At 45.4% G+C, this 26,719-nt stretch overlaps 1 protein-coding gene and 1 long non-coding RNA gene across 3 annotated transcripts in view; one reads left to right on the top strand and one right to left on the bottom strand.

Moving 5' to 3' along the window:
- Positions 1-26,719, top strand: part of LOC310766305 — an 818,379-nt gene that overhangs the window by 237,128 nt on the left and 554,532 nt on the right. The window lies entirely within an intron of this gene.
- The window catches only part of LTK (leukocyte receptor tyrosine kinase), a 105,867-nt gene that overhangs the window by 16,618 nt on the left and 62,530 nt on the right, over positions 1-26,719 (bottom strand). The window contains exons 10-20 of one of the 2 annotated variants that reach the window (XM_083610453.1): positions 20,363-20,540; positions 19,874-20,024; positions 16,308-16,439; positions 15,822-15,981; positions 8,819-9,001; positions 7,992-8,090; positions 6,956-7,108; positions 5,643-5,753; positions 3,355-3,541; positions 1,557-1,647; positions 119-183 (exon numbers count right to left, since the gene is read on the bottom strand). In XM_083610453.1, coding sequence (XP_083466579.1) covers positions 119-183; positions 1,557-1,647; positions 3,355-3,541; positions 5,643-5,753; positions 6,956-7,108; positions 7,992-8,090; positions 8,819-9,001; positions 15,822-15,981; positions 16,308-16,439; positions 19,874-20,024; positions 20,363-20,540 — 1,510 coding nt within the window. The remainder of the gene's footprint in view (positions 1-118; positions 184-1,556; positions 1,648-3,354; positions 3,542-5,642; positions 5,754-6,955; positions 7,109-7,991; positions 8,091-8,818; positions 9,002-15,821; positions 15,982-16,307; positions 16,440-19,873; positions 20,025-20,362; positions 20,541-26,719) is intronic. The other variant, XM_083610454.1, reaches the window with a different exon arrangement.

The raw sequence follows: 26,719 nt of genomic DNA, 5'->3' as shown, positions 1-26,719 counted from the left end.
ACCTTTTAAAGGTTTCTGCTGCTGAAAACAAAGCAAGCCCATAGTAGAGTCTCCTGAGACGTATTTTATTTTCTAGCTATGTTTTTGTTAACTTCAAGGCAGAAATTTTTAAACACACCTGATTATCAGTGCTTCCATTAGGAAATCCATCTCGTCCTGTTCAGAACAGATTTCTGGCAACGTCTATTGAGAAGGAGAAGAAAAAGCTGAACCCATTACAAAGAAAATAAATTGCTGGCAGGAGAAAACAAGGAGCTGGAAGAGCTGAAGTCTTTAATCAGAGCATTTCTTGTCTTCATTTTGTCCTGTGTTTTATCCTGCTAACACCCCCAAGGAACCTAACACAATTAAAATACAATAAAAAAAATCTAACAACTCTGAAAACAAATCTTAAAACACAGTATTATAACTTAGATGCCCTTTGCACGCATCTGATACTTAAGCCTCATTATCTATAACAAAGTATATTCTGATTCACAATAGTGTGAATTTTAGGGAACTATTCTGTGGAGTTTCTGAACAGGAATAATGGTGAGGGAAGGAGGAGGGGAATAAGGGTGGAATATTTATATTCAAGTGGGTTTTGGGAGAATTTTTATGCTCACCCACACAAAGGCTGGCTACAATCTGTCTCTGTATTATAAAAAATGGATGAAAGAAAATACGATTTTGCTCCATTTCAGGGGTGAACTCACGTTCTTTGCGAGGACTACTCACAAAACCCAGATGAATCTAGACAACTCCCCTGCCAGTTTCCCACTGCAAGAAAATGGAGGGACTGGTGGCTGGAGAGTGCCCATCCCAGCCCCCTTCCTTCTGCCACCCCCCACAGGTCACTCTGCTAGCCCTTCCTCCTCTCTACCCTCCACCAAGTCCCATGGAGAAAAAAAAATCCTGCACAGCAGTAAATGTATAGTATGTTATTTCCTGCTGGAAAGCATGGCACTTGTAGTCAAATTTCACAATCCTTGGTAGCAAAGGTGGTTCTTTGTATCATTTGCTGCCAAAGAAAAGGCTTGCTGGGCCTCTCTGGAGCCCTCCTCAGCCTGATAACCCTTCCCTCTTCTCCAAGGTATGCTTTTACGTCAGGGAAGTAGGAGTACTGGCGGGGAGGACAAAAGTGAGTTGCAAGGCCTAATTTGAGGTGGACTTGCTTGAGAAGGCTGTTGATTTCACAAGCAGGTGTGATCACATTTTTGAAGACCCATGCTTCAGACAATAATCCAAACCCATCAATCAATTATTATCTTAATTGCAGGCCCTTGTCCTAGTGCTCCCTCCACCACTTTTGGACATTAGCTGAATCACTTCTACAGAGAGGGGAACTTTTCTGTGGTGGCATCAACATAAATTTGCTTCTTTATCCTTTCTACAGTTATTTTGCGGCACTAAGTCTGGGTTTCTTTTTCAATGACTTACCGGTATTTTGTATTGTTTTTAATTGATCTGTAAGTCATATTCGCTACCACTGTGGCAGAAAAGTGGGATAAGGGTCTCACGAAGGAATAAAACAGGAAACAAAAATCTTATTTCTGCTTATTAATGTGCACACTGACCTTGATAGCCACTTGTAGTGGGCTGGGATCCCCGGTGATTCCGACCACTGTTCCTTTGTAAACTTCACCAAATGCCCCATGTCCAAGTGCCCTGAAAGCAGTGGCGGGGGGGGGGGGAATAAAACATACATTATCTCGTGCACAACCCATGGGTGTGTTAAGCAAACACTGCTGTATTCCCAAAAGAAGGAAGATCCAATGCTGTCTACTACAGGGTAACCTTCCTTGTGAGGAGTGTGTGCTCAAATCTTACTCTATTTTGGGATGTTTTTTATGAATATACAACTTAAGTACTGAGTATCAGTCAAGTATCCAAGCAGCCCTGGTGTGTGTGTGTGTGTGTGTGTGTGTGTGTGTGTGTGTGTGTGTATTTGTTTGACAAATTCCTCAAGGCAGTGGCCACCAGGTATTCAATGCTATTGGGCAAGCATCTCAGAAACCACATTACATGAGATTTTTAAAAAGTCAGTTTGGGCTCTCCAAAGAACGTACTTCAAGCCATTATCTTACAAAGCCAGTCTTTCAAAATATCAAGATGGGACACATTCGTAGGAAATAAAACTGGGAAGCCATAATCAAATCTTGTTACTTTCCATTGGAACCCTGTGGCTCTGCAATTCAGAAAAGAGCAAGTTTGCTGCCGAGAAAAAACAGGGTACTGTTGCTGCTAAACAACAACAATCCTGCATTAATAGACTACTTAAATCCCATTGAGGTTTCTAGTCAGAAATGAGACGAGATTTGGGCAAAAGCTGAAACAGCAGGTGGTAGAGCATGAGACTCTTAATCTAAGGGTCTTGGGGTTTGAACCCCATGGTAGGCAAAAGTTCCCTGCATTGCAGGGAGTTGGACTAAATGATCCTCATAATTCTACCACTCCATGATTCCAAATTCCAGTTCCTGCCTATGTTCCCATTTCTTTGCCTCTGCTCATGCATCTGAAGAACTCATGCCTCCTCTACCCCAACCTGCCCATGTGCTGAGATCAGCAGCTGAGGTTCCTCCATGAGTTCCCTCATCAAAAGTGAGGCAAATGGTAAATGGAGAGAGGACCGTTACACACCAGCCTGCTCTGGTGCCAAGGTCATCATCTCAACCACAGCCCTGTCATCAAATATGAGGCAGGTGGCAACTGAAGAGAGAGAGCCTTCTTGGTGGTGGCATCCTGTTTATGAAATTCGCTCCTTAGAATAGAGAGGATTGTCTGGAGTCTACTTTCTCACAGTGTCATGCAAAGACTGTTTCATTCCTTTGACCATTTTCTGTTTCAGCCTGATACCCGGGGAGGTGGGGAAGGATATCCAAATCTAAAGTATGCAAAGAAACCTTAAGTAATGTGTGCAACACATTCTGCACTAACTTAGTGGATACAAATGGTCTTCATTTCAGGTATAACTGAGTGCTGTGCAGGCCTATTTGTATAATCAAAGCATTTGGTACAGGATTAGGGTAACATCCTAAGCCTGCTGGTTAGCCTGTTGACATCAGAGCCACTAGTACAGTGGTACCTCGGGTTACTTATGCTTCAGGTTACATACGCTTCAGGTTACAGACTCCGCTAACCCAGAAATAATACCTCGGGATAAGAACTTTGCTTCAGGATGAGAACAGAAATCACGCGGCGGCAGCGGGAGGCCCAATTAGCTAAAGTGGTGCTTCAGGTTAAGAACAGTTTCAAATTAGGAACGGACCTCCGGAACAAATTAAGTACGTAACCAGAGGTACCACTGTATTAAAATAACACTCCAACCTCTGCTAGGATTCCTCTTCCTACGTTAGCAAGAACGCGCTGCATTACCGGAGAAGGGAGATGTTCTTTCGCGGGATCTCCTTGAGTTCGCTGAGACTGGCTGCCTTTCCTGCAAAGCTGTAGTTGGGGTTGTAATCTGTCATGATAGTGGAAGTGCGGATTTTGCTCAGATTATATTCTGGGCTTTGGAGACGGGCCCTGGCCCCTTCAAGCTGCTTCTTCTTATGATGATAAACTGAAGAGAAAAGTTCACAGAGATAAAGACTGAAATAACCAACCTCTGGAAAGAGCAAAGCAATGCCCATAATAACTTTCCAATGTTTCACCTGGACGTTCTTTTGACTATTTAAACCCTGTTATTTTTAGGCAGGATTTGCTCATTTTTTTGTGATCATTTTTGTTGAATCATAGATAAGCAAGCCTGTCTAGGTCATCAGTGCCCCAGAGGTCAATCTATAAAGTATTTTCCAAACATTCCTGGTAGAGAGCCACAAGAAAACCTCTAAGCAGATTACAAAAATATAAAACAAAACATTACAGTAATATTAAAATTCTCAATAAAAATAATTAAACACAGGGATCTGAAAACACTCAAAAATGACTAAAAAGAAGCTAAAAAGAGCTAAAATACATGAAACTTCTACATGCATGGATAGGCTTGCCTAAGCAAAAATGTTTCAAGCAGAAATAACTTTAGTTCCTGAAATATTTGTGACTGTGAGGTTCTGTTGCAAAAAAAAAATCAGCCACCTGTGAATCTGCAGAACATAAAAATGACAAAATAGAAAAGCTACACTGTTCAATCAAGCTCAAAAACACCGTCTTTATGCTTCTGTAAAATACCTGATGAGAAAGGCAACTTGTGACCCTTTTTCAAAGGTGAAAAAAAGACTTCAGAAACATCAAAACACACTGATTATGTGCTGCTTGTGGCTAATAACAGATCTGAGAGGTAATTTGGATTGCAACAATGTGACACATATGCATATAAAGCTCTGATCAGCCCCCCCCAACACACTCTGGCCATACACACAGGTATTTTGTGTAAGAAATTTGGTCAGGAGATCTAATTATACAGCTCCCACAAAACATTTAGGTAGACCTGAAAGGGCTAGGGCTTTGAATGTAAATGCAAACACAGCTTGCTGAATTATTTTCTTCACTTCAGAAAAGGGTCCTTAGATCAAAACATTGTCAGGAATATTTTACTGAGACAAGCCTTTTTTAAAAAAGCGTGATCAAACAGTGCAGATTTATACCAAAGATTTTCTAGTTCATCTTTTCTGTATACCACACCTGTCAAGTAAGAGATGGGATTTATTGTCCCAGCAGTGTTGACCCTTGCTGCTAAAACATGCCATACTTTGAATCTATTCCCACATCTTTGTAAGTGTCTTGCTCCCCAGAGGCAGCAAAGACAGGTTGACCTCATTCACTTGAAATCATAGAGTTGGAAGGGACCCAAGGGCCATCTAGTTCAACCTCCTGCAATGCAGGAATCTCAGCTAAACCTCCACAACCTTACACTGTTGACTCATGTTAAGCTTGTGGTTCACCAAGACCCCTAGATCCTTTTCACATGTACTGCTAGTAAGCCAGGTGTCCCCCATCCTATATTTGTGCACCTGGTTCTTCCTGCCTAAGTGCAGAACCTTACATTTGACCCTATTGAAATTCATTTTGTTAGCTTCGGCCCAGTTCTCCAATCTGTTAAGGCCATTTTGAATTCTGATTCTGTCTTCTACAGCATTAGCTGCCCTTCCCAGTTTGGTGTCATCTGCGCATTTGATGAGCAGCCCCTCAATTCCTTCATCCAAGTCATTTATAAAGACATTGCACAACAATGGGCCCAGGACAGAACCCTGTGGCACCCCACTTTTCCCTTTTCCCCCAGGATGACGAAAACACTGCAGTGTTCAACTAACCAATAAGGCTAGCAATGGAGGTAAAAGTTGTACATGTTGTACATGTATCAGCAAACTTAGCCTACTTTCAGTTATCCTGTTCTTTCCCTTCTCTCCCTTTTGTACCTTGAGTTTGAGAATGTGACCCTGTGTATAGGGACTGTTTATGCATTTATCTGGAAAGTGTGTTGCATTTTTATAAGTACGCAATATATTTATGACTACTATTGCGACTATTTCTATTAAAGAGTCCAATAATGCTTAGGTTCTGTGTGACGCTGAGCAGCTCTTGGTCCTTTGAGGAGTCCACCTTTTTACATTGACTTCCAAACACTCGGCAGCCTTCACAGGATAAAGGGTAGGAAAAGGTCAGAAATGTGAATGGCCAGGGTGAGCAAATTCACCAAAAGAAGTATAATTGATGCTTCTTACCAAACGACAGGCTGCCGCAAGTGAGAGCCATTCCAAGCACCACAATCACAGCAATCACAGCCAGGAGGAGTGAGAGAGGCAGTTGTCCTTCTGGGATAGGCTCACGGAGAACTGGTCAAAACAAAACTATAATTCTACATCATCATACGCCCACAGCTCCTATGCAATGTTTCTGGCAAAGAGAACTGTCAACCACATTAGACGAAGAGTCCCATCTAATCCAGTGCTCTGTTTTCTAACTGTGGTCAATCACAGGACCCTGTGGATCTCATAAATTAGGGCTGGAGAATGTGCAGCTAGGTAGATGTTGTCGGACTACATCCCTGATCATCCCTGACTGCTGATCCTGCTGGCTGGGACTGATGGTCATTGGGGAAGAGAAGAGGAGAACACAGTCATGGAGGGTTATAGGTTTTCCAGCTCTTCCATCAGCAGAGCAAAATGGAGATGGCCATCCCCAAGACTTGTAACCAGAGGTCTAGAGCCTTTGAACATGATGGGTTTCATTTAGATATTCTGACAAACAGCCATTGGTATACCTATCCTACAGAAGTAGTTATGACAGGATGGGCACACTGGTGACCAATAGATATCCTAGCAAAATCTAACAGCAATCAATACTCATAAATGACCGTGAAACGAACATGGTAATGAAACAAAATTAAATGGCTGCATCATTTTTAAGTCTATATGATCGCTAATCATGCACAAGAAGGGAGTCTTTATGGAAACAATGTACCCCAAATTATAAGATGCACTTCAGGAAACAATCTAGGTTAAGTCTAGTCAAAGGTGACTATGGGGCTGTGGCGCTCATCTTGCTTTCAGGCTGAGGGAGCCAGAATTTGTCCACAGACAGCTTTCTGGGTCATATGACCAGCATGATTAAACTGCTTCTGGTGCCACAGAACACTGTGACGGAAGCCAGAGCACACGGAAATGCCATTTTCCTTCCTGCAGCAGTGGTACCTATTTATCTACTTGCACTGGTGTGCTTTCAAACTGCTAGGTTGGCAGAAGCTGGGACAGAGCAACGGGAGCTCACTCCATCGCAGGAATTCAAACCGCTGACCTTCTTATTGGCAATCCCAAGAGGCGCAGTGGTTTAGATCACAGCGCCACCCGCATCCCTAGAAAATCTACCTCAGTATTGTCTACACTGAATGGCTGCGGCTGTCTAGGATTTCAGACAGGGCTCACTCCCAGTCCTACCACTGAGCTATGTCCCTTCCCCTGGTTCATGGTATAAGGCTAGGAAAAAGCAAATAAAGGATTGTTATATATATATATTGGGAGGATGTTCCACGTTTTACCTGTGCATGATACATTGTCACTGGCCAAGACGGCCCCGACTGCACAAATACAGATGGGCAGGTGGGCATCAGGAGCCTGCTTGCAGATACCTGACTGGCAGTGGCTGCAATTCACGTAGATATCAATCTCCACCTCGCCATGACTCTCCATAACTAAATGAGAAGGAAATGGATACACACTAGTTTAGATTTTTCCTAAGCTCACATCTCAGACTAGATGATGCAGCTGTCCTTCCCCAAGGAAGGGCAGATAGTGACTAGTGAGAACTTCCTTGTTATACCCCTTTATCTATTCTGTACCTCCTACCTAGTGGGTAGGAGAGCAAAAAATAACGTCAATATATTTCATGCCTGGCAACTAATACGTCCCTTTGGTTTTGGATAGTGCATGGGTAAAGATAAAGGTAAAGGACCCCTGGATGGTTAAGTCCAGTTAAAGGCAACTATGGAGTTTAGCACTCATCTGGTTTCAGGCTGAGGGAGCTGACGTTTGTCCACAGACAGCTTTCCGGGTCATGTGGCCAGCATGACTAAACCGCTTCTGGAGCAACAGAACACTGTGACAGAAACCAGAGTGCACGGAAATGCCGTTTAACTGCCCGCCACCTATTTATCTACTTGCACTGGCGTACTTTCAAACTGCTAGGTTGGCAGAAGCTGGGACAGAGCAACAGGAGCTCACTCCATCGTGGGGATTCAAACCGCCGACCTTCTGATCGGCAAGCCCAAGAGGTTCAGTGGCACAGACCACAGCGCCCCCTTAGATGATTCTAAAAAGCCCAGGACATAAATTCTCACAGCCTTCTAGCAGCTATGGTGGCTCATTTATCAGAAGTAACATATTTAATGGTAACTATGAAAGTGTATACTCCATTCTGACCAAACTAAGCCTCCTTAAAAAAGTCCTCTGTGCCCTAAAACAAGAGATACTAATTGGGTATGTGGATGAGGAATGTACACTGCAGAAACAAGAGAATTGAGAAAGAGCACACAACAACGGGTGGGAAGCTGCTAAAAGAAGTGGATTACATCTCACCTGCCAAGGGACCCAGGAAGACTTCCCCAGCTGGATTCACAAAGGAAACACCATGCCGTCCATCAGCTGTGATGTCATCAGCTTCAGAGGCGTGGCCACCTAGGCAAAGAAAACCACATTTGCAAATGGAAGGATTTGCGGGTTGCCAGTTTATACCAATACTTTTTTAGTATTGACATGTTACTGATGCTTTCCACACAAGGCCTTTTAGTGCTGCTGAGGCACGGCAGTTCTGCAACCAGGAAACAGGTACATCACTGTTGTTCGGCACTTCACTCAGTATCATGCTATACTCCCATTCTAACCCCCCTAAATCCTTGCTTCTATGGCAAAGGTAGAGAGCTACAAATGACCACCAAATTCATTGCAATACCCCCCCCCCCCCCGTTTCCATGGTGTGGGTTTTCATTTGTACACAATCCAGAACACCACACTTGCCTGCTTGTCAGAAATGGAAAGGATACTGCTCTACGTGTACCGTTCACCAGGACAGCAGTAACACTGAGGACGAAGCTTGTAGATTTGAATATTATTGTCATGGGGAGGTATGAGAATAATATCTGCATCACACCTTCTTGATGCACCATTTTGTGTGTTCACTGATTTTACTAGTCTTTGGCTACTTCAAACTTTCATTGAATGAAATGATTATTCAGTCTGGCACACACTGAAATTAAGGTATAGCCCAGCCTTCCACAGCCATATGTTGTTGGACTACAACTCCCATCATCTCTGCCGTTGGCCATACTGACTAGGGCTGATGGGAGTTGTAGTCCAAATCATCTGGGCAGCACCAGATAGAGGAAAGTTCAAATAGTCTAGCATACCTTTGTAGCCTCCACCTCCTCCACCAGATGTACAAGCTCCTCCTCCTCCACCAAAACCACCGGAGGTGGCCCACTGAAGTTTCTCTAGAGCTTGCTGGCAGGCCTCGCCACCTTCTCCACCCTCCAGAAGTGATTTCCCAGCCCAAGGAAACTTGGTGATATCTTCCCAGCCACCACCTCCACCTATAACAAACACACAGAGGCGAGTGCATTAAAAGTAAGAACACAACTTTCACAGGCAGACACTGGCATCAAAGTTAAATCTTTTATAAATGCAAGTGGAATTCCATTCCACAAACGGCTTTCAAATACTTTGTCATTACATGCTGATAACACACATCACTTTGTGATACAGTAATGTGATGTGGGTGATCTAAACCACTGAGCCTCTTGGGCTTACCAGTCGGAAGGTTGGCGGTTCGAATCTCCTTATACTGAGTCAGACCACAGATCAATCAAGCTCAGAACTGTCTACACTGGCTGGCAGTGGTTTTCCGGGCATTCAGACACAGAGTCTCTCCCAGGCCTACCTGGGATGCAGAGAACTTAACCGAGGGTCTTCTGCATTCAATAGCCATCAAGCTATGCCACTTCCCCAAAGGTCACAAAACAAAATTCTAACAGCAGTTCTGTTGTTCTTATAAATGAATGGACCAGGGATGTATTTCAGGGATACATGGGTATCCCTGTATGGGGACATTCTCCCCACCTAAGAAAACCACTGCTTTGGAACCATGATACAAAAGTTGAGGGACACGGGTGTCGCTGTGGTCTAAACCACTGGGCCTCTTGGCCTTGCCGATTGGAAGGTCGGTGTTTCAAATCCCCGTGATGGGGTGAGCTCCTGTTGCTCTGTCCCAGCTCCTGCCAACCTAGCAGTTTGAAAGCACGCCAGTTCAAGTAGATAAATGGGTATCACTGCAGTGGGAAGAGAAACAGCATTTCCATGTGCTCTGGTTTCTGTCACGGTTTTCTGTTGCACCAGAAGCCATTTAGTCATGCTGGCCACAAGACCTGGAATGCTGTCTGTGGACAAACGCTGGCTCCCTCAGCCTGAACTGAGGTGAGCGTTAAAACCCCATAGTTGCCTTTGACTGGACTTAACCATCCAGGGGTCCTTTACCTTTACCTAATGTTGTAAGCATGGTGTAGATTTAAATACCTGAGTGGTTAAAATTTCTGTTGTTTAAAAGGGAAGTTTGCAGTGATTCCCTGGAATGATGGCTCCACTAGTTTACACTAGTATAGGTAGTGAAACATAAGTACAGTAAAGAATGTCTGTGCCTCCAACATCAATTCTAGGGGCCTTCTGCCACAGGAAAGTGGCTCTGAAAACGCTCAGAGAAACGCAAGAAAACTTGGGAGCATTCCATTATCTAAGACGCATGTCGAAAAAGAAACATAAAAGAATTAAATGATACAGACTTCCAACAGATTTATAGTCCTCAAAAAACCGAGCTGAAGAAGGCGTTTACTCCGAAATAGGGCCCTGTCCTGGTTGTGGAGTTTGGAACTGACAGGGTTAAAACTCCGTGGTGTCCTGAATCTGGGAGGAGGAGGAGCTTGTCGCAGAGAAGTGAGTCACAGCGTGTGACTGCTTTCAGACTTACTTTCACTTCTGACTGAGACGCAGCTCGGCTCAGAGGCTGCGTGTGTGCTTTTTGGAGCACGGGAGAAAATGCAAGAAAGCTCCGATGGAGAAAGACTGATTTATGGCTTGTAAATAAACGCTTCTAGAGATAAGAACCGAACTGTCTCTGGACTTGATTTATCCCTCATCTCACACGGACACAGGACCGCTGCTACTCTGCTCTCCTGCCAGGTCAGCTCCCAAGCAGAGCCACACAAGGGGAAGCGTGACTGGACGCAGGGATTTTTTTACGCAAAGGTTATGGGAGTTACGCGTTTCCTGATAAGTGTGAGAAGGGAGAAGGCTGCCAGCGTCGTGTTGCTGTGATCTCCTGCCAGGAGATGCTGGAGAGCGGAGCCAAGAGCCAAGACGGGCGGCTGCTTCAGAAGTCCAGCTTGCTGGCAAACTTGTGAGTACGCTGAAGCCCCGGGGGGAGGAAGATGGCTGCTGCTCAGGAACAGCAAGGCCATGAGAGCTACCCCAGTGAGAGACTGAATGGGGCCAACTGGGAGGCCTGGTCAAGAAGAGCAAGGGGGTGGTTTGTGGCCACAGGGCTCTGGAGTCCAGTCCAGAAGGAGCCGGCCCCACCCATGCATGCTGCTGCTCTGCTGAGTGAGAGAGAGCAGAGAGAGCTCTGCATCTTGAAAGCAAGTGTGGACGCTTTGCTGTTGCCCCACCTGGAGGGCGTTAAATCGGCCCAGGCCGCTTGGCAGGTGCTGAGGAGTCTGTGTGAAAGCTCAGCAGGAGCCAAGGGCCGGGAGGAAGCCGAGGGCCAAGGGAGCAAGCCTCAGGCCGAAGTGGGAGCCAGACCAGAGGGGGCTGTTCCGGGAAGCTGTTTCCATGCTTCGACACGTCTGTGTGAGTGTGCTGGAGAGCAGCTGAGAGCTGTGAAAGAGGGCACAGGCTGCACCCCAAGAAGGAGTGGGGGGGCAGGCCAGGCAGGCCATTCCAAGAGCTCTGAGAAAGTGAAAGGCTTTGAAAGTTGTTTGTGCTTTGAGACGACGTCCAACAGCTCTGGGAAGCATCCGCTAGAGGCCCAGGCTGCCAAGGACACCGGCTGGCGTGGAATGTCAACAAAGCAGGTTCCCAAGGCCAGTTCCCAGCAAAGACGTGGGAAAGCAGCAGGCCAGGAGAAAAACAAAGACAAGGCGTCTTATCACCTCACAGCTGCGATGGCGTCTCTGAGAAAAGGCAAGAGCCTTAGCCGGGGAGAGGCTGTGGCCATGGCAACCGATGGGAACGTGAGCAACGCCATGGCATCTTTGGAAAACAGCCAGAGACACTCTTTATCTCTTCTTGTCGACTCGGGAGCGTCTCACTGTCTCGTCACATCTAGAGAGCTCCTGCGGAACTGCAAGACAGTTAAAACTGGACGCTATGTTACCTTAGCAGATGGGTCTCAAAGACCACTGACTGAATCTGGGTTTCTATATTGTTCTTTTATAGATCATTGGGTAGAAGCTTTTGTGGTCCTCGAGCTTGCCCAATCTCTTTTAAGTGTGCCAGCCCTCATGGCTGCTGGGTTCGATGTTCTGTTCTCTAACAATGTGTGTTCCTTCCACAGGGATGGGAAGAAGATCTACAGTGTCCAGAGAAGAGACAGGCTCTTTCTCGTTGAGATGCCCATTGAAAATGGGACTGGTGGGAAAATGGGGCTGGTGGAAAATGGGGCTAGTGGAGAGTCCATTGAAGACGCCCAAGGGCAGTGTGCTAATGTCCCACCACACCATGATTGTATACACTTATGGCACAGGAGATTTGGGCACGTAGGGTGGTCATATGTGAAGAAGGCCACAGGCAACACCATTGGGTGCAGGTTCAAAGCATGTGACAAATACCTAGATTGTCAAGCCTGTAAGCAATCAAAGGTCACAACCTGCACATACCCCAGGTCTGAGAGGAGAACCAGTAAACCTTTTGAACTTGTGCATGCAGATTTGTCGGGCCCCATGCCGACACCTTCTCTAGCTGGATCTAAATGGGTTTTGGTTTTGGTTGACGATTTTTCTAAACATTCCTGGCTTTTGGCGCTGCAACAGAAGTCAGAAGCAGCTGCACTGATCAGGGATTGGATCACAGCGGTAGAGCTACGGTTCTCTACCAAGGTGATTTCCTTTCAATCTGATCGGGGGGGGGGAGTTCACAGGTTCTGCGCTGCAATCGTTCTTCAGGCAGAAGGGTATCAGTCATCGACTGACAGCCCCCCACTCTCCGCAACAGAATGGGGTTGCAGAGAGAAAATTTCGCACACTACAGGAGTCAGCGAATGCTATGTTGGCAGACTCGGGTTTGCCACAGCGCTTTTGGGCTGAGAGTTATAAAACAGCTTGTTTCCTGCAGAACAGGGTGTTCAATTCCAGTGTAGGAGACACACTGTACTTTCTGCTGCATGGGAAACAGCCTAAAGTGGGTTTTCTGCGCACTTTTGGGTCTACGGCTTGGGTTCTCATTCCAAAGGCCATGCGCAGAAAAGGTGAGCCAAGGTCTAGGAAGATGATCTTTGTAGGCTATGAGCCGGGTTCAAAAGCGTGGCGTTTCGCATACCCTACTGGCAACCAGTCCAAGCTGCTTATTAGCGGCAGTGCTGAGTTTTGCGAGCAGAGTGGGTGGAAGCGTCTTCACGGGAATCCGGATGTTCTGTTAGACTCAGATGAGGAAGAGGAGGAGGGCGAGGCTGAACCTGTTGCTGAGGTGCACAGTCCACAGCCACAGAGTCCAGAGCCGGGATCTCCAAGGGAGAGGCTTCGTATCTCTCCAAAGGGGAGTCCCAGGACCCCTCCACAGGTCTCTGTCAAGTCGGAGCTAAGGAGTGAATCATCCTCGCCAGCAGGACCAGCTGTTCGCCCTAAACGGCGCAGCAGGTCAGAGGGGGATGTTTCTGACACAGAAGATAGTAGGGTTGATCCAGGTGATTCAGGCGCAGTTCCAGAATTCACGCTGAGGAGGTCAGCAAGATCAACCAAAGGGAAGCCACCTGAAAGGTATGAAGCCACGAGTGTCTGGGTTGGTGTGGCTAGATGTGAACCTGAATCCTTTGAGGATGTTCAGAAGTTGCCTCGGGAAGAAGCCAGCAAATGGCATGAGGCGATGCAGAAGGAGATGAACTCAATGGAGTCTCTTGGAGTGTTCTCACTCACACAGCTGCCGGCTAACCAGCAAGCTGTGGGCTGCAGATGGGTTTACCGACTTAAACCCACAGAAGCAGGAGAACCACAGTACAAAGCGAGATTAGTGGCCCGTGGATTCACACAGAGGCGGGGAGTTCACTTCACAGAGGTATATTCGCCGACCTCAAGGGCGGAGACTTTGAGAACGCTTTTGGCGATAGCAGCACAGAGAGGTTGGAAGGTGAACCATTTTGATGTAGATGTCGCCTACCTGAACTCAGATCTCCAGGAGGAGTTGTACATGCGTCCTCCTCCAGGGTTTGAAGTCAGTGAGCCAGGCGTCGTGTGGCGGTTGCACAAATCCATCTATGGATTACGCCAATCTGCCAGGAATTGGAATATGTGCCTACATGAAGCCTTAGAAAAGCTAGGTTTTAAGAGATCTCTTGCAGACAGTTGTCTTTACATTAGAGATTCAGGCTTGCAACAGCAAGTAGCCCAGGTGTTTGTTGATGACATCTTGTTGATGACAAGGACAGGTGAACAGGTGGAGAAGTTTGCTAAGGAGCTTGGAAAGCGGTTCAAGCTGAAGCAACTTGGAGATGTCAAGTCCTATCTAGGCGTAGAGATCACAAGAGCAAGTGATGGAAGCTTTTTGCTTCGCCAGAAAGGTAAGATTGAGCAGTTGCTTGAGAAGTTCAGGATGTCTGATTGTGCAGGTGCCAGATCACCCATGGAGACTGGGTACGTGAAGGAATGTCAGCAAGTAGAACGCGTGGTGTTCGAAAATACTGCACTCTTTCAGTCAGCTCTGGGTAGTCTGTTGTATCTGTCACAGTGGAGCAGACCAGACATAGCGTTTGCTGTCAATCTGCTCAGTAGGGAAGCTTCAAGTCCTAATGTGCAGGCCTGGAATGGTGTTAAGCGGGTGCTACGTTACCTGCAAGATACCAAAGACTTTTGCCTCAAGATGTCAGCTGAAGGCGATGTCAAGCTGACCGCCTGGGTGGATTCGGATTGGGCAAACCTTGAGGACCGCAAATCAGTGTCAGGCCTAGTGGTGAAGTTTGGGGACTCGGTGATTGGGTGGAGGTCTCAGAAGCAAAGTCTCATAGCGCTTTCATCTACTGAAGCTGAGTTCAGTGCGCTATCAGAGGTTTGCAGAGAACTGGAGTTCTATGTGTGTTTGGTCGAGGAAATCTGTGGAGAGAATTGTCTGCCCGTTGTGGTGCATGAAGACAATCAACCATGCCTCAAATTGGCTGAGACAGGGCAATTCAAGGCAAGGACCAAACATTTGGACATACGGTTCCGAAATGTATGTCAGAGCGTTCATGAGGGGCTAGTTGCTCTGAAATACTGTCCCTCAACCAAGAACCTCGCTGATGGTTTCACAAAACCATTGACCTTCCAGAAGCACGAGGAGTTCTGTGAGGGTCTGTGTATGGGGAAAGCATTGTTGGCTATTGTCCCCAGATGCAGGACAAGAGGGGGTGTGGAGTTTGGAACTGACAGGGTTAAAACTCCGTGGTGTCCTGAATCTGGGAGGAGGAGGAGCTTGTCGCAGAGAAGTGAGTCACAGCGTGTGACTGCTTTCAGACTTACTTTCACTTCTGACTGAGACGCAGCTCGGCTCAGAGGCTTCGTGTGTGCTTTTTGGAGCACGGGAGAAAATGCAAGAAAGCTCCGATGGAGAAAGACTGATTTATGGCTTGTAAATAAACGCTTCTAGAGATAAGAACCGAACTGTCTCTGGACTTGATTTATCCCTCATCTCACACGGACACAGGACCGCTGCTACTCTGCTCTCCTGCCAGGTCAGCTCCCAAGCAGAGCCACGCAAGGGGAAGCGTGACTGGACGCAGGGATTTTTTTACGCAAACTGGTCACCACTACTGAGTCGTACATCTGATTCACACTCCGGATACTCCTTTTCGGCCCTATTTGATTCTTTATTCCTTATTCTGATTCTATATAATATGGACTCCTTTTGACTGCCACTGAGACTTGTACAAAATAATTGTTGTGTACTGGTATTTCATGTACCTCTATACTGTATCACTGCATATTTGAAACTACATTATTCCTGTACTTAAACGTTTTACCTTAAAACTATCGTACTTACACGTTGTGTTTAAATTTACTATCAGCTTCAAATTGTTATTCTTAGCAGAATATACACGTTTTTCTTTTCAACTCTCGAGTAGGAATTATTCCTTATATTGGCTGTGAAATCTAACATATATTATAAGCTATAGATCCTCACCTGCTGCCCCAGTCCTCCCACTGACTCCAGGGACTGCTGTGCTGTTCACATACTGTTCCAAGAACATATCATCCAGTGAGCCATCCTGATATTTCATGTAAGCCTTCCCTCCGCCTCCTGCCGCTACAAGCAAAGGTTCGAATGCGCCATTCTTCTGCTGCTGAATAAAGCACACACACACACACAAGCACATGAAACACAATAAAGGAACTGAGAGAACACAGCCGGTTCAAAAGCATACACCAGGTTTTAAAAGGATACTTGGATATAAACGACTGAAAAATGCATGAATGGCAATGCAGAAAGACTTGAGCAACCTCCGGTGCACATTCAGCACCAACAGGTATAGAATCAAAAACTCAAAACAACAGGCTCTGCATGGGTGCTGCCTGCCATGTGTTGATGGGCTTTTGCTCTATTGGCTTTTCCTTTTCCTGGGTGCTTTTCAGAAAGAGGCTGGAGAAAAAACACAACATGAGAACTTACTCTAAAGATGTACGTTGCTCCTCCTCCACCACCCCCTCCGCCTGCCCATTCAGTCAGTCCTCTTTCTTTCTTGTACTCATCTTCAATTTCTGATGATTCCCCCAGGCAGATCTGCTCAGTCTGAGAATTGCTCTGAAAGAGAGAGAAAAAGAGGGAATGGCTAAAGACCAGTAAAGTGCTTGGGGGCAGGTTTACTGCCCATTAATTAAGGGGTCTTCTTTTTTAATCCTCGGTTAAAGCAAATTTCAACTAATTGGTAAATCGCATTTACCGGTAAATAAGCTTATACACTGTACAGCAGGGATTCTCAAACTGAGGTCTGCGGACCACCAGTGACCTGCAAGCATCACTGAGGTGGCCTGTGACATTTCTATGAATATGTGGTTGAAGGTGGGCGATGGCACATTCATCACATTGGCTATTCATATTGATTTTTGATTGTATTTTTATTGCTTCCTTTATTCTATCATATTGCAATTTGAATTATATGGAATTACAATTGCTACCACCAAGAAACATCAACAACTTTCACATGGTCTTTGGGGTGGTGGAGTTTGAGAACCGCTGCTGTACGACATCTGTGAACTTGTCATTTTGAGGACAGGGGTTGCTTATTTTAAATGGGAGATTACAAACAAACTGGCAGCACCACTTGTTAGAAGAAAAGGTAATTTTAAATACTTCGTTTTATCTTCAAGTGTGGAAAAGTAGTAACCAGCCCAGTTCAAGCGGCTAATTTAGAAAGAGAGTTTGCTGGTGAGGCAATGCAACCAAACAACCAATCTCCTGTGTTTTCCATTCTCTCTCTCTTAAGATGATGATCCAGCATGTCCTCACTGCATGTCCCTGTGTATTTACAGCAACATTTTCTCATTCAGGCATTACAACATTAACCAGGACATGCATAGCACAGAAGTGGCAACCTGGTCTGCCACATAAACTGTGAACTGGCTCTTAATATGCCTTTACTTCTTTGATGGGCCCAATGTCATCGTTGGGGAAAGCACATGAGAGTAATAAATGGCTGACTAAATTTGGGTTTACTTGAGACAGACAATTCTTAACTGATCTTTTTAGTGTGCCTTTGTAGAGATTATACAAATCCTCATTAGCACATTTGAAAAGCCTCTGTTTTATGAGGCTCAGATTTGATCTATAGACTTCATGTTCTCTGCAGGGAGAATTCATTTTTACTTTCCCTTTATACAGAGCCAAAGACAATGAGGCAATGACACTACTGTATAAATAATAGTGAAGGCCAAAAGCCAGCAAAATGCAATCTGTGCAGAAATATGTTTTGCATGAATTCTAGTGTGAAGATCACAGCACTTCAAGTGTGGTTGTTCCATTTAAGGCAAGGGAGGAATGCTGCCTTTGAAAGCAATGAGGACTTGATCTTTCAACACCAGTGTGTAAAAACCTACATGTTCTTAGTAGAAAATGCAATTAAATTCAATCTGGAGAACAATGTAATTTATTTGAAGGACAACATGTGGTAGCTTCATTAAAGCAAATGGAAGAAAGGAGCCAAGCTGACACATCAATTTTGAATTCCAGAATCAATATTTTAAAATAGACATGCTGCGGTTATTATTTTTGTGTGTGTTTTGTTGTTGTTTCAGCCTCTCTTAGAACCAGTTTACACATTTAGCAGAAACAAGTGGTAAGGACCCCTTGATGGTTAAGTCCAGTCAAATTCAAATATGAGGTGCAGTGCTCATCTCGCTTCAGGCCGAGGGAGCTGGCATTTGTCCACAGACAGCTTTTCCAGGTCATGTGGCCAGCATGACAAAACCGCTTCTGGCACTACAGAACACTGTAATGGAAGCCAGAGCACACAGAAATGGCATCTACCTTCCCATTGCAGCGGTACCTATTTATCTACTCACACTGATATGCTTTCGAACTGCTAGGATGGCAGGAGCTGGGACAGAGCAACAGGAGCTCACCCCGTTGCACGGATTCGAACTGCCAACTTTAAGATCAGCAAGCCCAAGAGGCTTAGTGGTTTAGACCACAGTGCCACCCATGTCCCCCTCATAGGTGGTAAACCTTTACCTGGACTATACCATTTCAGGCTGCAGTGGGTGGGTCCTTTGTCACTGCCCACTCGTCAATGAAAAATACAACTCTCCCAGCACCAGAAAAACAGCCTAGCAGGCAGAATGTCAGGCAGAACGTCAGGAACGCAAAGTGTCATTTAGATCCAGGGGTCAGGGAGAACATGCAGCTTGAACAGTCTGGGGAAAGCTTTACCACTTGACTCCACTGGATGTATAAAGCTACCTCCTGTAATAACTTTTTTTAGTATGACTATCCAGCTCCTTCAAGACATTCAGTCTTTTGGGAATGATCCAGAGGATATAGGCTCATCCACACTTCCATTTGCCTGACTGCTTTCCCCTGCTAAACCCAAGCTTTAGGAAATGGCACAAACCGCCATAGGATTTTCTGCTGATTGATGTTTGTTACTATTTAGAGCTAAACAGTGGGTTTTCTGGGGGGAAGTGGCAGGGCAAAGGCAAAACTGCTCAGATCTGTGCCTAGAAAGCATGAGACAAGCGAAAATGTGGATGAGCCAATTGAGGGCCGACAAGCATTGATGGCTGAAGGGTTGGAGGAACTGGTCAGATGATGTTCAGAATGCAAGGGTGAAGATGAGGTTGTCAAGTGTAAGCCAGCAAGCTGGAAGCTGCAGAAAGTTTCTCAACTCTTCCAACCACCCAAATGATCAGATGGCAGAGTTTGACCCCTCTATGCAATGCAGCCTCCAGATAATCTGTGGGATCGCAGACACTCTGAGGCTGTGCAAGGAAACTTTTGATGAGCTCAAGAGCAGCTGTCAATCACCATGTTCCTCACAAAGAAACCACCAGGTGTGCCCACGCAACCCACCTCTGCATCTGAACCACAGTCAAGCACTTCTTCTGGCTACTAGTCAACCCACCTGGCAGTGGCGTAGCGTGGGGGGTGCAGGGGGGGCCGGCCGCACCGGGCGCAACATCTGGGGTTAGGGCAAATCCACGGGTTAGGGGGCGCAAATCCACGGGTTAGAGGGCGCAAATTACTTGCCTTGCCCCGGGTGCTGACAACCCACGCTACGCCACTGCCACCTGGTCCTCATATCATCTGAAGCATCATCCAGAGAGGGAGAGAAGGAGGAAGACTAAGAGCTGCATTTGTCCCTCAACAGTAAGTCCAGCAATTTTAAATGGTTTTTAAATGGTCTTCTAGGAGTCATTCTGGGTTTATGGGATTTTGCTTATATGCGCAATGGCCAGGAATGTAACCCCCATATCAGATGTGAGTTACCGTACCTGTATTTCCTAAGCTGCTGCTGTTGTTAGTCCAAAGAGGCTAACAAAGTCAATACAGGCAGCACTTGGTGCAAAAAGTAGCAGCCAACCTCCATGTTAGTGTGAACCAGTTATTTGAGGTACTTCCTGTCCCACCTTCCCGTTTCCGAGTTACAATCACTAGGGAAGCTGTATCCTGGAAGTATGCTAACCCTTAACCCACTGTCACACTTTATCTTGCATCCAGTGTGGAAAACCTCCGTTCCTCACCCCCGGACAGGCATCTTCCCCTTGTTGCCCCACCAAGATGTAGAGGAGCTCATCTTTCTCCATTTTGAAGATGGCTGAAATAAAGACCCCATAGGATCGCTTGTAGTGGTTCTTGGCTCCATTTCCTCCAGCTGCTCCGTATGCAGAAATCCTGGGGGAGGGGGAAGAAGCAATTAGGAAGAAATCTACACAACCACAGCCAGGTCCCAAAGCAGCTCCGGCTGCCAACTCTTCATAGGGACACCAAGGAGACCATGCTTAGATCAAAGACTTCAAAGAGACATCAGCTATTTAGCTGCAGCATCCCCCAAATCACCCACCCACATCGAATACAGGAATAGCAGAACGGAGATGTATTATTATTAGTATTACTGTTAATGGTTACAAAAACAAGCCCACCCATCTTATGAGGTTGCTGAAAAGATTACTGAGTTAATGCATTCGAAACCCTTAAAATTATTGCAATCGCTACAGCACAATGACACTCACGTATAGCGGTTTGATGCTGGCACTCTCCACACTTGCACCCCTCGCAGCTGTCCCTCTTTCTCCACAGTCACGGAAATGTTGGTGTTGCGGTAGGCACTGTCACACTGTGCTTGAGTTGGCCCTCGAGGCCCACTGGCCCCGCAGGATGTAAACAACCAGCCTGGAGCAGGCGCTTCCCCTACAACCACAAAACCACCCAGAGATGTGACCGATATGTCAGTTTCCTTTTATTCCCAAGGCAAATGCCATATTTGCATCATCTGCCCATCATAACCAGGAAACCCATTATTTTCAGAGAAGTTATTCCTTCCAGATCCTCACACGCTTGTAGTAACAAGCCTTAACTACAAACTTCACTCTCTAGCCAGAAATGACATGTTGTTAACAACAAGGCAGTTTGTAGCATCAACTATCTTCGGGGCTTTTAAAACATTGCAGAGGTGTTTATATCAGCCTCTTCGCAATGGAAGTATATACAGGACAGATTGGCAAGCCAGTGAATTGGGCTAGAAGCCAACTGGAGACAAAGGGAGGGCAGGTATTAGCATGAGTGTTCAGAACTGCTGAAACATCAACTTCTGCCTATAGAGTCAAGGTTCTGATTGACAGTCATCCTTAGCAAGAAGGTCATGTTCTTGAATTGATGAGAACTAAGTCAAAACACTTCTGACCAAACCCCTGGTCATTTGTAGAATTCTTCCAGCTTAATAATTTTATCCGTTGTCCACAATATACATCAAAATTGCTACCAAAGCTTAATTCTTATGGGCGTTCCCCCCTATGTAAATCACTAGTGTGGGCTCCCCAAGCTGAATGAGAACCCCAGTGAGTTAAAACCTCTCTATCCACCACATGAGGGTCCCAATCTGAATTGGAACCCCACGCAGGCAGTTGATGTTTAAAAAGAAAACCTGCGCTTAAGAAGACACATACAGAGCTAACGTATGGTCCAGTTTGGTCCTTACTTTGCAAAATGGCACTTCCCATAATCTGCCAATGAAATAATGAGTGCTGTAGGATATTGCTCTACCACAGGTGATAATGCACAGCATTCTGAACTGCAGGCTTCCTCAACCTCGGCCCTCCAGATGTTTTTGGCCTACAACTCCCATGATCCCTAGCTAGCAGGACCAGTGGTCAGGGATGATGGGAATTGTAGTCTCAAAACATCTGGCGGGCCGAGGGTGAGGAAGCCTTCCACATTTTTACATTCAGGCTGACAGAGAAATCAAAACAGTAAAACTATACATTTATTACTTGGCAATCCAGGTTTCTATGGTCTGATTCACATGTGCAAGCTACTACAAAAATTGCCAGCTGAAAAGCACACACACAAAGCTTTATTGCGATCCATAGACCCAAAATGAGCTGAAAAGGCAATTCTTGTGGAGGCAGCTCCACTTGGCAAATCCCTTCTTTAAAAAAGGGATCCCTGCGTAGTTTCAGCCACTTCAATCAGGCTAATACAAACCATGAAAAACAAAACAAAATAAGGGTTGCATCATTGTTTTTGCTAACAGAATAACTGGAACCACATGGAACCACATAACCAAAGCCCTGCAGAGCTGCCTCTGTGCGGCTGCATTTCAAGCAGCCACTTACGTGGCAGGTTGCACACACAAGCGGAGGTCCCAACTCTACATCTGAGCTGGACACAAAGCCCCACCTCAAAACGTCAGGAAACTGCAGTGGGTTAATCTGTCTGATGACAAAACCATACATGCCATTAGCAACTGTGTGAATTTTCAAAATAAATAGCTAGCCATGGGGGCTCTGATAAGAACATAAGAAGAGCTCTGCTGGATGAGACAAAGGTCCAGCACTCTGTTCCCATAGTGGCCAAGCAGATGCCTATGGGAAGCCCACAAGCAGGTGGCATTAGCACTTCCCCGCTCCTAACAGGAGTGGACATTTGTAATTTGCCACCCTGTGCAAGGCCAACATTTGATGCCCTCATCCCAGCCTTTGCAGTGCTGGCTTAAGGCTGGGAAGGAGGCACGAAAGTTCTGGCAGGGTCCTAGAGCCTTCCTTTCTCCATCCCAAAGCCCAGTAAGCACTTGCCTGGCTTTAGGAAGAAGGGCTCTAGGACCCTGCCAGAGCCCTCACGCCTCCTTCCCTGAAGCCAGGAAAGTGCTTACTGGGCTTTGAGAAGGTGCCCTCATTGGCTGTGCGCCCAGTGTGGCTGTGCTGCTCAAAACTGCCTTAAATCTGCCTCTGCTCCTGATCCACAACAACTGGTATTGAGAGGCATACTGCCTCTGATACAGAAGGGCATATAGAGCTGTCATTACTAGTAGCCAGGTCTTACTCTTCGTGAATTTGCTTAATCTATTTCTAATGCCACACAAGTGCTGGTAGTAAATTTCACAATTTGCACTGCACCCCCTTTGCCTGTTCTGAATCTGCCAATGTGAAGCTTCATTTGGGTTCTAGAATTATGAGAGGGACAAAAACTTCACTTGGTCCACACCACACTAAATTCTGTATCATGTTCTCCCTTACTTTCTTTTCTAAACTAAAAAGCTGCCAACACCGCAACCTTTTCCTCATATGGGAGTTGCTCCAGCCCCTTGATCATTTTGGTTGCTGTTTTTTGTGCCTTTAAAAGCTCTACAATAGATTTTTTGAGGTGTGGCAACTGAAACAGAACATAGCATTCCACAGAATGGCAAGAAGTGGCTTTGATGGCTTGTGAGAGACCGCCTGCACCAAGAGACTCTAAAACTGCCTACTGCTTTGCAGGCTCAAAAGAGACCAGTAACAGACTAAACATCTGGCTCTTGTGTACTGCAGAGACTATATGCACCCAACCCCCACAAAATCTCCAATTCAAGGTTGCCCAGTGTGAACTCGTAGGCTGGTCATAGCAAAGGCTACATTGAGCCCAAACAGTTCCCTTGCTGTATCCAATCTGTGCCCAGATAGCGTGGGCTTTTCCAATAGGGCCACCAGGCCAATAACTATGACAAAAGCTGAAATTAACGTAAAATAAACTATCTGGGTAAAAGGAAAACCAAACAGTTACTTTACATTGAGCACAAAGAGGCTCTTGGTCTTCTTGGAATTCAGTTGAATTTCTTAGGAAGCTGAAGGTCGTGAACTCCCTTCCAGCTCAGCTGCTGTCATCCAGAGATGCACAATAAACTCAGTCACTTTCACAGGATGTAAATCATTCTCCAGAACACTGCTTTAGTCTGTATTTCTGGTTCAATCTGTAACGCAGCAGCATCCCTCCCGGCTGCCCTCAGGCAGTTCGTCATCTCCAAACAAACAGCTTTCCCTCCTTTTCCTAAAGAGTCTCAAATATTTACGGGCTATGTCTCTGTCTCGCTCACCAAACAGACAACCACATTCCTGGCATGCAGGAAGTATTGGGCTACCCATATATATCAATGATGAATTCTTGAGATTCTGGGATGCTGCAATAATAAAAAAAGTTAATATATCTTATGAGAATTATTCTGTATCCTGTGACACAGACCCTGGCCAACAGCACCAGAGGGATTTGGGTTTTTTCATAATTGAAATGGTGCATAAATTCTGTTACATAAAATAAATAACAAGAGTCCATCTTTTGCACTAAGCAAGAGTCATAGTCAACCCTGATTACAAGGGAGAAGAAGCAACAGCAAAAAAGAAAGGAAGGTTATGGTAGTTTTCTCAACACGTAGCAAGCAGCTTCAGACCTCTGCAAACACATTGTGCCTTGGCCTCAAAGAGAGATTTCCCTATCCAAATATACAGGGCAGGATTCAACTAATGAGTCTTGTTGGTAGACGTCTGCTAGTGCAATGAGATTCCCCAGTGCTTCCAAAATGGGCTCTGAGGGGGTCAGGAGAACCCTGGGAGCAGTATATGGGGGGAAGAGAGGGAATATTGTTCCATCTGGCAAGCCAAGATGCTGCAGCTGATGGAATTCTTATAAGAGGGAGCTGTTGAAGGCCTCCCACAGGGTGACTCCTGCTGCCTCCCGACACATGTTAACATACCACGCCATGATTTCCAAGGCTTGTTCATGGGCTGAAGCCTTAAAACTGCTGGAGCTCTGCAGTTTCACTGCAGCTACTGTGTTTGAACAGGATGCCTCAGCAAGCTGAAAGCTAAAGCTTAGCCAGACCTGTGATGAAGGGAGGTCTGTTTCTGTGCTGACATGGAGAGATAAGTCTCCCTGTCTTGAGTTCTGACTGTATTCTTTATTTCTTTGATTAATTATAGTATTCATCGATAGGGATGAAGGAATCGGTCAATTTTAGTGTCCCTTAGTTTCTAATTTTTCCATTCTTCAGTTCAGTTCTCCTGATTTCCACACATCAGTTTGCAGATTTAAAAAAAAAAGTCCACATGAAAATTCATATGTGTTTTTGTGCAAATTATCCCCTAATGTCATGCATTTTTGTACATTACTTTCACCAACAAAAGCATTTCTTGCATCCTTTCACCTAATCTACACCTTTTCCTACAGATTTATAAATGTTAGAACCACACTGCAAAATTTGGAGAAATGTGACAGCTGCATTTTGGTTTTATATTGATTAGGGAAGTAGTAATGAGGCAGTTTCACATTAAAATGCAATTTTATTTACACCATACCACCATTAAAATAGTTTTAATAACTGTAAAAATGACCACAGCAGCAAAGGTTGCTTTGTTGGCATTACACAGAGGGAAGTATTACATGCCTCAACAGTTTGCATCATATGCCTTATTCAAAAAGTAAACATGGTGCCTGCCAAGTGCTTAGAGCACCAGTTATCATAGTAAATAGAGCCAGATGGCAGCAGCTGTTTTGCTGCCATACAATATCCCTCCAGGGGAGATGTACCATTTTCAACAGCAGGATGTGAAGGCAGAACTTGGAAAATAAGGCAATGATAAGCTGGTGAATGATGATGTAAAGACAAAGTAGACATACCCTCCAACACTTCTCTGATGAAAATAGGGATGTCCCATTCCATAACAACAACAACAACAACAACAACAACAACAACAACAACAATAATAATATGCATCCCCTTCCCTTCTGACTTGGTGGCCCCAGCCACTCTGGGCTGCTTCCAACTTATATACGACATAATAAAACATTTTTAAAAACTTCCCTATACAGGGTTGCCTTCAGATGTCTCAGCGTCAGATAACTTCATGCCCTCCAACATTTCTCCAATGAAAATAGGGACATCCTAAGGAAAAGCGGGACATTCTGGGATCAAATCAGAAACCAGGACCATTTCTGTAAATCTGGGACTATCCCTGGAAAATAGGGCCCCTTGAAGGGTCTAGGTAGAATGTGGTAATACCAAAAGGCCAGAAAAGCCTCCATATTTCCCAGTGATCAGGTTCTGGGTCCAGAAAAGTAAACGGAGATTTGGAACCAATCAATAGAGGGCACATCAGAGGGCATTTTCACAAGCTAGTTGCATGGTGCTCTGGTTGTGAAGTATTATTCTCTGCCCCACAATCCCAGGGACTACATTTCAGGCCCTGCTTTAAGTGTGAATCTCTTGGGAGGCCCTTCTCCAGGTGCCCCCCCAAATGAAGTGCCTTTTCAGTGGTGGCACCCCAGTTGTGGAATGCCCTCCACAGAGAAGCTTGCTTTGTGTTCATACTGTGTGGTCTGTATGCATGTCACTGCATACAGTGCAGTCACTGCAAACAGTGCACTGCATACAGTGCATACACTGCATACAGTGTCACTGCATACAGTGCAGTACATATACAAGTGCCAGGTAAACACCTTCTTATGATCCCAGGTTTTTAAGAATGTGCTTGGACATTTTATCCTCTGTTGCTAGCTTTATTCTGATATTGAACTGTACTGCTTTTATTTTGTTCTAGATTTTAGGTATTGTTCTGCTTCATGGTTTTAACTTTCACTGTAAATTGCCCAGGGAACTTCAGTTACTGAGAGGAAAAGATGTGTAGTAAACAAACAAACAAAAAACTGCCCACCACCCCATTCAACACACAGACACACTTCATATACTGTACACTATTCCTATATCACGTTTTGAAGAGAAGAGTGGCAAACGGAATAGCCGGAACATATGAGGAAATTAGCATTTCCATCCTAGTAAGAAGAAAATTAGGCTTTCCTTCCTGCTTTTTGCTTCCTTCCTTCCTTCCTGCTGCCTATCTGCAAGCTCCCAACATAACCTCTTGCCTGCCTATTAACTGGCTCTGTCAATGACATCCGAAACCTCTCCCGGCAAGGGGGAGAAGTAATTTTATTACTGAAAGCAAAGCAGAGCTGCTGGGCTTCTCCAAGATCTAATTGAATTAAAAGGATGAGATGATGAATGAAATAGCTTGTACTCAGAGGAAAAACAATTGCAGCTTACAGGAATTCATGTAACTGTATGA

Source organism: Podarcis filfolensis, assembly GCF_964270895.1.
Source record: "Podarcis filfolensis genome assembly, chromosome: 1".
NCBI classification, from domain to species: Eukaryota; Metazoa; Chordata; class Lepidosauria; order Squamata; family Lacertidae; genus Podarcis; species Podarcis filfolensis.
Note: the sequence above shows the minus strand (reverse complement) of the source record. Positions and strands in the feature narration are given on the sequence as shown.